The 15444-nt window shown below is 42.2% G+C and overlaps 1 protein-coding gene across 5 annotated transcripts in view; it reads left to right on the plus strand.

The window, feature by feature from the left end:
• LOC129727202 (ATP-binding cassette sub-family C member 4-like) overlaps nucleotides 1-14953 on the plus strand; it is a 54983-nt gene extending 40030 nt beyond the window's left edge. For all 5 annotated transcript variants that reach the window (XM_055684768.1, XM_055684767.1, XM_055684766.1 and 2 more), the window contains exons 3-9: nucleotides 10198-10365; nucleotides 10427-12071; nucleotides 12132-12544; nucleotides 12600-12785; nucleotides 12912-13252; nucleotides 13317-14256; nucleotides 14314-14953. In XM_055684768.1, the coding sequence (XP_055540743.1) occupies nucleotides 10198-10365; nucleotides 10427-12071; nucleotides 12132-12544; nucleotides 12600-12785; nucleotides 12912-13252; nucleotides 13317-14256; nucleotides 14314-14581 (3961 nt within the window). In that variant the 3' untranslated portion in view covers nucleotides 14582-14953. The remainder of the gene's footprint in view (nucleotides 1-10197; nucleotides 10366-10426; nucleotides 12072-12131; nucleotides 12545-12599; nucleotides 12786-12911; nucleotides 13253-13316; nucleotides 14257-14313) is intronic.
• Nucleotides 14954-15444: the final 491 nt, after the last annotated feature.

Consider the following 15444-nt stretch of genomic DNA (forward strand, 5'->3'; position numbering starts at 1 on the left):
AAATAAACAATATAAATGCAATGTGTTTTTTACGATGATATTACATTCATTTCATTTATTCATAGAAATAGATGGAATGTTGCTCATAAACTTTCAATTAAAACAATTATTCAGGAAAAGGGAGATAACCTTGAAGAAAAGAATACACCATAAAATCATAAGTGAAATGAGAAATTAGCAATCTATGAGCACATAAGTAATCAACAAAATCATTAGTACTGACATTAATAACATTAGTAAAGCATTTGAAAAGTAACTTCAGAGATTGAACATGAAGTCAGTCTATTCCCTAGAATTTCTATAATTACGTAAAAACTAAACTAAATTCTGACCATTTTTCCTCTATAAACATCTTTACGATTTTTTTTTGAAAATTTATTTAGACCAACTCAAACCATATTTTGTCATAGCCGACAGAATGTTTCACAATCCTCAATTTGTTAACTTTGACAGCCTTTGATAGACTTATCTCCTCTTGAATGTTCTATAACTGAATGACGAAGCATATTAGGACGTATATATGAGATGAGCGCTGACTCTGAGATGAAATATGATAGTGATACCGTCACTGTTGCTTCCACTCGCAGGCGGTTTCCGTCAGCCAAAGCTTTAAAATAAATGGTCTCGAAAAGTAATTACGAGCTGATAAACTCTTTACGGAAATTACACTCTGTAATTAACATCAAATGTTTGCAGCCTACACACGTGGAGTCTAAAGATTGACGCACCTCCTGACAGTCGCTATGCCTTCACCTATGCTATATACCATTTTGATCGTCAACATTGTATATCACATGAGTGCAATTCAAATAAACAGGGACAGTAGGTCTAATGGATTGCTTTATCATATAGTCGTAATAGAGAGGCACGCCGCGCACTTCACTTAGTAGTAGGTATGCTGTTAATAAAATTGTGTGTTTCAATTGATCGGATACCCGTCACGCCCTGACCACGCGGCCAATACGTACCGGCAATCGCGCGCTATTTAATTACCATCAATTGTGGTATCCAATGTGGACGAAACCGATATTGCAATGAAGATGGTAAGACATCTAAATGCCGCTCGTAATTCTTGGGATAATTTTGATTGATTGTTTAAAATAAGTTGATTACACAAACTTGATGTCACATGCTAGAAGGAGAGAACGAAAATAAAACCGTAAATTAATTAGATTGACAACATCTTGTGCACGGGCATGATTGTGCACTTGTTGAATGATGAAAGAAGCTGTGGTTGCGTCCTTTTACTTTTAATTATCATAAAACTGACTGTGTGTTAGATGTGGCTGTTGCGGTTTTTATCATACTTAACAAGCTGTGCTTGGTGTTCGAAGAGAGCATTTGTCCTCACTTTATGCCTTTCTAGTAATTTTGAGACATGAAACAGTGATTCAAATAAGGGTTTCTTGAATGTACCATCTTGGAAAATTTAGTATTGAAACGTTTTTTTTTACCAAAACAGAAATCAGAGTTTGTATAATTTATTGCAGCACCATCATATAATTTTTTTTTTAATTATTTCTTCAAGAGTTGTTTATATTTTTCTGTATAGGATAAATGAGGTCTAGCTAGTTGCGTCAATTGTCTAGCTGTTGGCCGTTAGAGTGAGAAAGAGAAACTAGAAACATCAAAATAGTTATTATTAAGATGAATCGGACACATAGCGATAACGATGAGTCTACTAATTTGGTTTCGGTTGACTTCTCATAAAGAAGTTTTAGTAAAAGTCAGGGGCGACTCGTGCACGTGCTTTGCACAAGGGGACGTCAGGCAAAAATTAAATAAAGTATTGTAAAGACTAATTGAAGCTGGATGGTTCAATTTTTGTTTCAAATTAGCAACAAACAGAATAAATTGCGTTTTTCGCGCACATTCTTGTGGTTACTTTCTCGAACAGCGATTTTCTGAATTTGTAACTTTTGTATCTAACTTAATTGGTTTAAAATTTATTTTTCGCCCGCGGGATTCTAAAATATCTGATCGTACTGTTTACTATGGCGAATCCTGATCTTACCTACCCCATCATTCTAACACAAATACCCTTCCTGTGACATCCGTTGAGATGCAGAGGTGAATTCGGTCCCAACAACATTTGTCGAATTAACAATCCTTTTCCTATTTTTCCCCAGCAACTGTAAGGACATGACCGGCGCCGTTATTGATCTTTCTAAAGTGAGAGTACTGAATTGTTGTACACTGAAAGTGGTTTAACATCGCAAAAACTATTCATGTGGTTCTCTGTGCAACTTCACTAGCTCAGGTCAATCACGAAGGTGCAACTACGATATGTACGTTCGTCAATGCAAATAAAAATGCAGTGATTTGTTGAATTTGTGATTGAACAGGTAGATCATAAAGCCACGTGTTGCCCCTGGTAAAAGTTACACATGTTAGCAGGTAATTTTAATTTTTAAACAATTTTCCAAACATTCATGTTTCCCATGATATTCAAAAAAAATATAAGTTGAAGGATTTTTAAAATTCCCTAAGTATAAGCTTGCACCTTCTCAGCCTAAGTGTCCAGTAGAGTGTTCAATTCATTTCTAGACAATTTTTTTCATTGTTTAATTATTCTTATTATTATTATTTTTTTCATTTTTCCTTCAGTATTTATATATAGAAGGAGGACTTCATATTTGTTCTTGAACAATAGTGGGGAAAGATTTCAAACCCTAATTGCTTTCTTACAATTGTTTCTTACAATTGTACCGAAATATAGTCTTCGCTGGTCGTTCTTCCGGCATTCTAGCTACATACCCAGCCCACTGCAACCAACCGTGTTTTATCCGCTTAACTACACGCAAAAATTTGGGGTAGTTCAAATATAAATCCCAGGGGCTCTGACCTGATGGAGTATCTTTGTTCTACGAATTTGAATATTTTAAATATAGGAAATGCTCCAACTTTTTCAAGCCACTACAGAGAGGAAGTGCTAGACTTAACACTCTGTACAAATAATGTTATTCATGAAGTGAACAATTGGCGGGTTTCTAACGAAGAATCATTGGCTGATCATAGATTTATATTCTTTGAGCATCTAAATGATTGTTTAGAGGTAACTCGTTTCAGGAATCCAAAAAATACAGATTGGGACGCCTATGTCGACGCTCTAGCGTCGAAATTTCACGGGAATGAATCTGTTTTGGAAAGCCCACATGATCTAGACGATGCTGTTGAAATCACAACATCCTACATCATGGAGGCTTATGAAGAAAGTTGTGCCTTACGAACAATTAAATCAACACGAGGCACGTCCTGGTGGAATACTGAACTTGCAAAATTACGCAAGAATTGCAGAAGGGCTTGGAACAGACGCCATACAGAGGGAATCATTGCTTTTAAAACAGCTCGGAAAGCCTATAAAATAGCTCTGAAATCCTCTGAACGACGGGGTTGGAAAAACCTCTGCACAAACATTTCTAGTGTGAGTGAAACTAGCAGACTTAATAAAGTTTTAGCGAAATCTAAGGACTTTCAAATTAACTCGATAAAGAATGAAGATGGAAATTATAGTACAAATGATGGAGAGGTTCTAGAAAACCTCTTTAGAATACATTTTCCGGGGTGCTTAGAGCTGGAACAATATGACGTTCCCGATCACTTTTCTGTTCCTTCGGACACATGGGTGATAGCTCGTCGGCTGATAACAATCGAGTCAATAAAATGGGCTTTGGATAGTTTTTTTGCCATATCAGCAGGCCCGGATTTGAGGGGGGGGAAAAGGGGCAAATGCCCCGGGCCTCCCGATTCAAGGGCCCCCTAGTCCTTGGGCGACCTTTTTTTTTGCTCGTCACCTTTCAGAACGTTACCTCTAAATGTTTTTAGAAAAGAGGGCCTCACAAACAAATTTGCCCCGGGCCCCCCACCGTCTAAATCCGGCCCTGCATATAAGACTTCTGGAGCTGATGGAATATACCCATGTTTGCTCCAGAGAGGCTTCCAACATTTAAAAAATATTTTAAAGCAGATTTTTACTTGTAGCCTTGCTACAGGATACATTCCAAAATCCTGGAGAGAAATAAAAGTCAAATTTATTCCAAAGGGGGGACGTGCTTCATATGATGAAGCAAAAAGCTTTAGGCCAATCAGCTTGAGCTCGTTCTTCCTCAAATGTTTGGAGAGAATTATCGATCATAACATCCGTAATGAAATTTTGTCTAGACGACCTCTTCATGAAATGCAACATGCGTATCAAAGAGGAAAGTCTACAATTACTCTCTTACACCGTGTTATCCATGATATAGAAAAGGCCTTTTCACGGAAGCAATCCTGTTTAGGAGTTTTCTTAGATATTTAGAGGGCTTTTGACAGTGTTCCATTTAATGCTATAGTTGATGCGGCACACTTTCATGAATTACCCTCATTTATTGTGACGTGGATACATGAGATGCTAAAAAATCGTTATTTGAACTCATCGCTAAGAGGAACGTACATAAGAAAACAATGCATCAAAGGATGTCCCCAGGGAGGCGTTTTGTCACCTCTGCTGTGGAATCTCGTAGCGGACGGTCTGTTATGAAAACTAAATAACTTAGGATTTCCCTCTTATGGCTTCGCTGATGATTATCTTGTTATGATTACTGGAATGTGTATAAGCACAATTTTTAACCTGATGCAACAGGCTCTAAAGGAAACTGAAAAGTGGTGTCGTGAAGTTGGGCTCTCTGTAAATCCCAATAAAACATCACTTGTATTGTTCACTAAAAAAAGGAGAATCACTGAAGCTCGTCCACTTCGTTTCTTTGACTCTGAGGTCTGTGTGACAGATCAAGTTAAATACCTTGGAGTAATACTAGACTCTAAACTTAACTGGTCTACTCACATCGATTTTAGAATCAAAAAGGCATGCATGACCTTTGGACAATGTAGACGAACAATTGGTAAAAGCTGGGGTCTTAAACCTAAATACATTTACTGGATTTATACTGCAATAATAAGACCAATACTAGCGTAACTTATAGTTGCTCCAAGTGATATGACTCTTCCTGTGAGTTTTCCTTATGGTGATTTCAGTACCTCTTTACCTGTGCGTAATGATTGGATATCAGGCCGCATAGAAAGAGGAATTTCGGATCTTATTGTTATTTATACGGATGGATCTCTGCTTTAAGGAAAAGCTGGAGCCGGAGTTTACTCGAGTAAACTAAGATTGCAACAATCTTTTTCATTGGGTATCTACTGCACAGTCTTCCAAGCTGAAATCTTTGCTTTTATTTGTGGAGTGCTGGGAGCCCTCCAACAAAAGGTAATTGGGCAAATAATCTATATTTGTTCTGATAGTCAAGCTGCTGTCAAAGCACTTGGTTCTTACAACTCTAGGTCGAAGCTAGTCATTGCGTGTCGCACTTGTCTAGAAGAACTTAGCATCATGAATACTGTTAATCTTCTTTGGGTCCCTGGACACTCTAACATTGCTGGCAACGAATGGGCAGACGAGCTTGCCCGAAGTGGTGCATCAAATAATTTTGTGGGTCCTGAGCCCGCGGTACCTATTCCTGAGTCTTGGATAAAACAAAAGATCTGCTTTTGGGCTTTATCTGAGCATAACAGGTTGTGGACAAATCTTGACTCCTGTCGCCAAACAAAATTGTATTTACCAAGCTTATCTGTAAAAGTTAGTAACTATCTTTTGAATTTATCAAAAAAGAACTGCAGTGTTCTGATAAGAGATCTAACTAGCCACTGTAGTTTGAACTATCATTTAGCAAGCATGCATCGTTCGAATACTTTTGGTTGCGACCTCTGTGAGGGCGATTATGGGTCTTCTTTTCATTTAGTATGTAGTTGTCCCAGACTTGCCCAACTGCGTTACAGGATTTTCGGTCGTCATCTTATAAATGAATCTGAATATAGATCTCTTGATTTGAAAAATATCCTTCAGTTCATTCTCAATTGCGGGAAAAAACTCTAGTGCCTTCTAAATTTTTGCTGGGACTAGGACTAGGAAGACGAACTTTATGGTTTGTCACTGATAATTCCTAGAACACAAATATCCCATGCTTTTTCTATGTTTTTAATCCTTTCTTTATTCTTCTCTCTCCTACTTTTAATACTTCCTTCTTCTTCTATCTCTTTTTTCCCTTTTTGTCAGGTAAATGATGAGAAGGTTCCTGCGGTTAGGTACAAATCCTTCACATGTGAGGGGAACGTGCCGTTATAAGCCATGGCTTTTTAGCCGACCTACCTGATACCTGATACCGGAACCATTACCGAATCCAGAATACATCGCCATGTCACTCGGTCTAACACCTAATTTGCGCGCATCCTCGTCGACAGCACACATCCAACGAGTGCGGAACCTACCTCGAAGTCGACGGCCTCTATCGAAATTTCTGCTAAATATAGTCTTCGCTGGTTCTTCCGGCATTCTAGCTACATACCCAGCCCACTGCAACCAACCGTGTTTTATCCGCTTAACTACACGCAAAAATTGGAGTGTGTGTAACCAGATTTATGAGCGAAATTAGCGCATTTACTGATTAAATTTGGAACCAGTACAACGCATGTCACAGTGCTCCCGCAAACCGTTATTAAAAAAAAGGCACCAAAGAATCTGAGTACACCATTCGATTCATTTTACGTCCAGAATCTCTGGTCAAAATTTCAAAACCATCGTACATTTTTGAGTAATGTCCTTTTGAAGGTCGCGACAAGAAGGCTCGCTAGTGGCTATATCGGTTGCTGACGATTTTAAGGGATGCACGAGCCGTTGATAATGCACTGGCTCGCGAAAGTAAAGAGCGGTTTTTGAGCGCCTCGAAACTGATCGTTGGCCCGAAACCGAAGTTTACCGAAACAATACGATTTTTGTGTATATGATACATATTCTGATTTGATCACTGTCCATGTATTCCTTGTACAACTTTTGCGTTATGCGTTTCACGCATTCGTTGTGCGAAATCAGAGCAAATACTGTGCGAATTAAAAAACACATTGGATGATTAAGGCTTCAACTTTGACGTGTATATCCGCCGATTCGTACACCTGGTACACTTCATGGTTCATGCTTCTGCGCCTAACGCCATTTTCTAGTTTGGCGCCAAGGATTGAACGCAAAATCCTATGCTCAAAAACACCACGAGCTTGCCGATCGGCCTCTTTCGACGTTCATGCTCCATGGCCATAGAGGGCCACGGGAAGAATGAGTGTTTTGTAGAGTGCAAGTTCAGTACGAGTTTGCAGACTACGGGACCTCAGCTGGTTACGCAATCCGTAGAGGGCCCTGTTTGCAGCTGCTATCCGCCTTTATATCTCACGGCTAACCTCGTTGTCACATGTCACTAGTGTACCCAGGTAAATAAATTCGTCGACTACTTCAAAAGTTTCCCCATCTAACACCACCTCGGCACCAACATCAATGATGAGTCCTACTCTCTCGAGTTTTACTTTCCTCCTGAGAGATCCGAAGGCCTCTTCGACAGCTCTACGGTTGATACCAATGATGTCGATATCGTTCGCAACACCTAGAAGCATGTGAGACTTCGTAATGATGGTGCCGCTTCTTTGCACGCCGGCCCTCCGTATAGCACCCTTCAATGCGATGGAAGTTTGGCAGCCCTTCTCCCGAATTCATGAGTCCGATATCTCACCGGCTATCCTGACGCATGATGTAGAGCTTTCAAGGGTGACACGTATCAGCCTAATTAGTTTTGTTGGGAAACCATGTTCGACCATAATTCGCCATAACTCATTTCTCTTTACTGTATCGTACGCTGCCTTGAAGTCAATGAACAGATGGTGCGTCTGCAGGTTAAATTCTCGAAATTTATCGAGGATCTGACGCAGGGTAAACATTTGATTCGTAATGGAGCGTCCCCCTCGAAAACCACATTGGTAATCGGCAACCAAGGTCTCCGACAACGGCCTCAATCTATGGAACAGAATACGGGAGAGAATTTTGTTAACGGTGTTGAGAAGGGTTATGCCCCATAATTACTACAATCCAGGCGGTGGCCTTTCTTGTAGATCGGACATATGAGACCCTCCAACCAGTCCAAGGGCAATTTTTCATCGCACCACACTCTCAGTATGGCCCGGTGTAAAACATGATACAACTGTTCGCTTCCGACATTAAAAAGTTCGGCTGAAATGCCGTCCTTATCAGCTGCCTGGCAATTCCTCAGCTCTTTCACTGCTTTCTTAACCTCGTCCATGGTTTGTGGGTCCACAACTTTGCCATCATCCTCAATCACCATCCTGCTCCTTTCGGCTACGCTGTTTTCTTACCATTTAACAGCACACTAAAGTGTTCTTTCCAACGCCTTCCCGTTCTATCGGTAATTAGGTTCCCCTAACTATCGTTGCACATGACAGGGGCTGGCACGTTTAGGTTTCTGATTCCATTAATCTTTTCGTGGAAGCTTTTCGCATCGTGCCTAGAGAAGCAACCTTCCGCCTCCGCAAGAATACGCTCCCAATGTTGTCGTTTCTTCCGGCGATGGAGTCTTTTTCAGCAGCTCTAGCTTCCCAGTATCTTCCTTCGCTCTGACGTGTCACAGTCGTGGCTAACATGTGAACTCTGGCGCGGTTCTTTTCATACGTCGCTCGCTGGCACTCAACGTCGAAGCATTCATTGGACGTGGCTGTCGCAGATGTACGCAACACTTCTCCCGCTGTGTTGCTGATTGTACTGTGGATATGCCTCCACTGTTCATTCAGGCTACCTCCAACTTGATCCTCGATCCGCTCATCAACCTTCCGCAGGTATTCTGTAGCCACTTCTCCAGTTGATAGCCGCTGGACTGTATACTTCTTGTCGTCCTGAATTTTAACACGTTGGACAACCGGGCGCGAATCTTGGATATCACAATATAATGATCCGAGTCAACGTTTGGTCCTCTAAACGACCTCACGCCTGTAACGTCTGAAAATTGTCGACCATCAATCAGAACATGGTCGATCTGAGAGCAGGCCTCTTCCTTTGGGTTCCTCCAGGTGTGAAAAACAAGTGTTACAGATAGCCATATCTCTGGCTACAGCGAAATTGACAATCCTAAGGCCGTCGTCGTTCGTAGTAGAGTGGAGATTTTCTCTACCAACCACGGGGCGGAAGAAGTTCTGCTGCCCGACCTGCGCATTTGCATCCCCGAAGAAGATCTTGATATCGTATCCTGGGCACTCATTAGACGTCTTTTCCAGGAGCTCATAGAACTTCTCCTTCATTAGTCGGTGCGTACACATTTATCAGGCTGTAGTTGAAAAATTTGCCCTTAATTTTCAACACGCATATCGAATGACACGCTTCATCTGTTTCCCTATGACTCCCTTTTCTGCTTTCACACCGCCAGGATACCCGCACGTGCCGGTTCGAATAGAGTCCTTACATTCCAAGTACCGAATTTTCAATAATCGTTGTCCCTGCCATTCCATGCCGATTGTTCCGTTCCTTATTTATATCTAGACTGTTCGTAGTATTTTACCTTCGGTATACTTGTTTACTAGCGCTGCGATGCATAATCTCGCGTCGAGTCTAGCGTCTTAGCTGGCGAGGCACCGCGTTTCGTAATTTTGCCGCCCGCTTCGAGTCAGACGCTGTTGTACGCCGCCCCTAACATGGGGATACAGCCGCGTACGATCCCCCTCACTAATTCACTTACAGATATCTAAACGAAGAGACAATTTAGAATTTAATTGCAGCACGAATTTCAATTATTCAAACGCAAATTATTTCATTTCTACGGAGTGAACACATAGTATATTTTTACTTCAAATCATGTTTTGATTCCAGTGTTTTGCGTGAGGGAATTATTTCTTTCGACGCTTGGAATATTATTTGAGGAATAAAGTATTATTAGTAGAATGGGTCGCCGAAGAATAACACTATACTTGATATGATCTAATATGGAATCTAACAGGAGTTGTTCAGAAAGCTGAGATACCAGTCTGTCCTAATACTCTCAAGTGAGGATTTGTTAAACGAGGATCCTTGGTTGGAATTGGTTTAGAATTTGAATTAAAATAACAACATAATAAACTCAACTAGAAACATGCTAAAGAATTTTTTAAAATGTCTCTCGTTAGTTCAACCGCACTCCTGATCGCCGTTCTGAAAAATTTTAAACAGGCAATTCATAATCTGAAAACCCTTACGCATTTTAAATTTTAAGCAGATATTACTGTACTCTCTATCATTGAAATTATTTTTGTTTTCTAACTCCTGAAGATTTTAATTATTGTTTCTTCTACCTTATTCCACAGAAAATGGTTCGCACAGCAGAGCGGCCCAGGTCGACCTCAGCTCATCAAGGCCATCTTCAAAACCTTCTGGTGGGAGTACACGATTCTGGGAATCATCACCTTCGTCAACGACATCGTCATCCGACTTGCACAACCCATTTTCCTGGGGTTGCTGCTACAGTATTTCCGGTAAGCGGATAAAATAATCCAGCAAACCAACATGTTCTAATGATTTCAATTAATTTTTCAGACCAGACTCAACGGTGACTTGGGAAAATGCGCTATACTACGCGGCGGCCATCGTTATCCTGAACGCACTCAGTGTGGTGACCATCAATCAGTATATCCTCGGGAGCTTCCAGAACGGCATGAAAGTACGAATAGCCGTCTGTAGTGTCATCTACCGGAAGGCACTGCGCCTATCTCGGACGGCTCTTGGCGATACAGCGCCCGGCAAGGTCGTCAATCTACTTTCGAACGACGTTAACCGATTTGACATAGTGTCGGTATTTCTACACTCGATGTGGTCCGCTCCGTTGCTGTCCATCATCGTTGGCGTCCTACTCTACCTTGAGATCGGAGTAGCTGGTCTGATAGGAATGATTGTGATATTTGTCGTTACCCCTATCCAAGGATATACCGGAAAGTTAACCTCCCGATTCCGGCTCCAAACAGCGCTGCGAACAGACGAGAGAATTCGCTTGATGGATGAGATTATCTCGGGAATACAGGTTATCAAGTTGTACGCCTGGGAGAAACCTTTCTCCAAACTGATTCAGCTGGCACGAAAACTCGAGCTTAAAATAGTGAAGAAGAGCTCCTATGTGCGGGGTCTCTATATGACGTTTCTCCTGTTCACCACTCGAATGGCGCTTTTCTGTACGATGATGTCGATTGCGTTGCTAGGCGGAGACTTAACTGCGGCTAAGGTTTTCGTAGTTTCTATGTATTTCCACATTTTGGCTAACACTATGTCTGCGATGTTCGTTCGAGGTATTGCCGAGATTGCGGAAGCATTGGTTGCGATGAAGAGACTGCAACGATTCCTAGAATACGAGGAAAAAGAAAGTGAAATGCTGGGGGCTAAAGAGAAATTTATTAAGGAGTTTGAACTAAATGGTGATGTTTCGGAGAAGCAAAAGCTGATCGAAGCGGAAACTCAGCTCCCGTCAAACGTGGCGGTGTCACTGAAAAATGTAACCGCCAAATGGGGTGCCGTTAAGCGACAGGAACAGCCGGTCATTAAAACAGAGGGTAAGAATGGCTCATCACCTTTACCCAAGATTGTCGAAACAATTAAACAGATGGATGAAGAAGATGAAGCGTGGAGAACGGCAACACTCTCGAATGTAAGCATCGATTTCCGTAAGGGTATTCTAATCGGGATAATCGGTCCGGTTGGTGCAGGAAAATCGTCCTTGCTACAGGCAATTCTCAAAGAGCTACCCATTGTGTCGGGATCGATCGTAACTAAGGGCAAATGTGTCTACGTCAGCCAGGAACCGTGGGTGTTTGCTGGGACGGTGCGACAAAACATCCTCTTCGGTCAACCGATGGAGAAAGATCGCTATAACTCGGTTGTTAGTGCGTGTGCTCTTCTGAGAGACTTTGAGCAGTTGCCCGATGGCGATAAAACGATTATCGGCGAACGAGGAGCGGCGTTGTCTGGTGGACAGAAGGCGAGAATTAGTTTAGCCCGAGCAGTTTACCGAAGGGCGGACGTATTTCTGATGGATGATCCGTTGAGTGCGGTCGATGCACACGTTGGTCGGCATTTGTTTGACCTTTGCATTGGTCCCCAGGGGAGGTTGGGCAAAATGAAAACTACTCGAATCTTGGTAACGCATCAAGTGCACTTCCTCAAACAGGCTGACTGGGTGGTCGTGATGAATGAGGTGAGAATTGTTCGAAGCTTATGTTATGTTCATATAATGATTTCTTTTCTGTACGAGCAGAGTAAAATAACAATGCAGGGGACACCGCATGATCTTTCTCAGAACGGGATTGATTTCGTGGAGCTGCTGGAGAAAATGGAAGAAGAATCTAATGATGGCGATAGTTCAATCATGACGTCGGAAAAGCGGAGTCGTAGAGGCTCTCGAACTTCCTCGCGCTCGGTATCTGGTTCCGTTCAATCGCTGGACGACCTCGCGGAGAACGAACGCGTCGACAATCAAGAGAAGGAGAAATCGAAATCACCCGATGCCAATCAAAACATGGAGCTGAGCTCCAAAGGTACCGTCCAAGGGTCGGTTTTGTTGAATTATGTTCGTGCCGGTGCGAATCCTGTGATACTATTTGGACTCCTACTACTGTTCCTGGCTACTCAGCTAGCTGCCAGTGGAGCTGATCTTTGGGTGTCATTTTGGTAATTATATCTAGTACAAGTCTTGGGATCACTGCTACAAATTAGTTGCTTCTAGGACATCCCAAGAGGAACAGCGAATATACCTAAGACAAAACGGAAGTATTGAACGTAGTAATTCATCTAGCATGGAAGAATTCTTGGACAATTTCAGCTCCGACGATAGAGCTCCGCTGAGCACTGAACTATGCATGTATATTCACGGAGCACTAACTATCAGCATTTTCTTCCTCGCGATCATCAGGTACGTTTAAGATATTCTTCATTAACATTGTCTGCTTATATCCAAGCTAGGATTTTCGCTTATGAGTGATTTTGAAGCACACAAATATCTTTGAATGCTTGAATCTAAACTTCAATCTTTCATTAGATCAATCAGCTTCTACACAACATCCGTCCGGGCTTCGCAGAATCTACACGACAGTATGTTCAAAGGCTGCGTGTCAACGCCGATGCGGTTCTACGACACCAACCCATCCGGACGTATCCTAAATCGGTTCTCCAAGGATATGGGATCGGTGGACGAGCTGCTGCCGAAGGCAATCCTCGATGCGTCGCAAATCATACTCAGCATGATCGGTACGATTATCGTGACGGTGATCGTGAACCCGATGTTTTTGATTCCGCTTGCCTTCCTGGGAGTTATATTTATCTATCTACGACGAGTCTATTTGAAGACGTCCAAAAACATCAAACGGTTGGAAGGAATTAGTAAGTAAATCAAAGAAAATGAATCGTTCAGTATTCATTTTAACGCTGCTGCTTTTTTCTGCAGCTCGCTCACCAGTATTTTCACATTTGGCTGCGTCCTTGGCTGGCCTACCAACGATTCGTTCCTTTGGTGCACAGGAAGAACTAATCCGGGAATTCGACTCACATCAGGATCTTCACACGGCTTCCTTCTACATGTTCATCACCAGTAGCACCGCGTTCGGTTTCACTCTGGATTTGCTGTGTTTAATTTTTGTGTTTATTGTGGTGTTTAGTTTTCTGCTCCTCGAAAACAACATCTTAGGAGATCGCGTGGGACTCGCCATAACACAATCGATGGCACTGACTGGCATGATGCAGTGGGGCATTCGACAGAGCGCCGAGGTGGCCAACTTTATGATGTCCGTCGAACGACTGCTGGAGTATCGTGATCTACCAAAAGAAAAGGAGCCGGAGCAGCCTCGTGTAGTGAGCAAAAATTGGCCGGAAGCTGGTCGAATTCAGTTTAAGAATGTCAGCTATCGCTACTTCGAGGGAGGAGATACAGTGTTGAAAAATCTAGATTTCGAAATAAACCCCAGAGAGAAGATTGGTATTGTTGGCCGAACGGGAGCCGGCAAATCATCTCTTATAGGGGCACTCTTTCGGTTAGCGAAAGTGGAAGGTGATATTCTGATCGATGGCGTTAACACCAGTGAGATTGCGTTGGAGACTCTTCGTTCGAAAATTGCAATCATTCCCCAGGATCCGGTACTGTTCTCCGGAACGCTGCGTCGTAATTTGGACCCCTTCGAAGAGTATCCAGATTCCGATCTGTGGGATTCACTGGAACAGGTCGAACTTCGGGACATTGCAAGCGGTCCGCACGGTCTGCAAATGGCCGTGGCTGCTGGTGGTTCCAATTTCAGCGTTGGTCAACGACAGCTGATCTGTTTGGCGAGAGCCATTCTTCGGAACAACCGAATGTTGGTGCTGGATGAGGCAACCGCCAATGTGGATCCAAGGTGAGTAAATTTTTCTCTATGATATCCGAGAAAATCGTTCACACTTTTTTTTTACAGCACCGACCGTCTAATCCAAAAGACAATCCGCTTCAAGTTTGCCGATTGCACCGTGCTAACCATTGCCCATCGCCTAAATACGATAATGGACTCAGACCGAGTGCTGGTAATGGATGCGGGTGAATCGGTCGAGTTTGGCACTCCGTACGATCTGCTACAGATGCCGGTTGGTATCTTCAAGGATATGGTTCTGGCGACCGGACCGGCTGAATCGGAACGGCTGGTACAGATTGCTAAGGATAAGTTTGATGGAATTGTGAAAGAGTGAAAACGTCTGGGCGGATGCACGGTTACGCTGTCCCGAACGGAAGTACAAACAAGTGTCCTTAACAGGCCATCAAATTAAGTTGATGGCATTCTGCTATGTTTTCTATCAAAATATCTCTTCATTAGCGTAAATCTTTAACTAACAGAAAAAGCGGTATAACTGCATTGAATAGGTTCAAAGTAAAATATTAGTTTTCGCGGAATGAAGTTACTATCGCTCGAATTAGATTGACGGTCGTACTTAGCTTTTTAATTGCTAAATCTTATTATAATATCCACAAGCTACCAAGAAATTGTTCATTACTGTAAGTCCCTCGTAAGGGTCCTCAATCATTCGCATGTGATCAATATACACATATTAGTTTGTGCCAAATATATTAATTCATACTCTATACTACACTAAAACAATACTTAAATCAACGACCCTTTGAAGGACGTTTCTTTACATACATCTAACAGTGGATCGTGTTTACCTCGCGTAGAAGAAAACGTCGAATCATCATGACGCAGCATAAATGACGAAATGATTGCTCCCGTCACAAAATTCCACTCTTGTAGTGTGCTAAGTGCCAACTCATCCCATCCCATGCACGTTGATTGAATTGAATAGCGCCGGCGCAAGCGGACAGTAAACTGCTTGGCGTACTGTAACCAATTAGGCTTGATTGAATTTGATATTGAGCAAAGTGTGGACTCGCGCATCCAAGTATGATGACAGTTTAGGTGACCGCTTGAGTGACATGTTGAATAAGATGGAACGTATTGTGGGTCATTTCGATTAACGATTTAAAAGAGGTTGTTATCTATTTCTTTCTGACGTAGGACTACGTCTAACCGCACTATATCGAGATACATTCTGTGAAA

Source organism: Wyeomyia smithii, chromosome 3 (genome assembly GCF_029784165.1).
Source record: "Wyeomyia smithii strain HCP4-BCI-WySm-NY-G18 chromosome 3, ASM2978416v1, whole genome shotgun sequence".
Taxonomy (NCBI): domain Eukaryota; kingdom Metazoa; phylum Arthropoda; class Insecta; order Diptera; family Culicidae; genus Wyeomyia; species Wyeomyia smithii.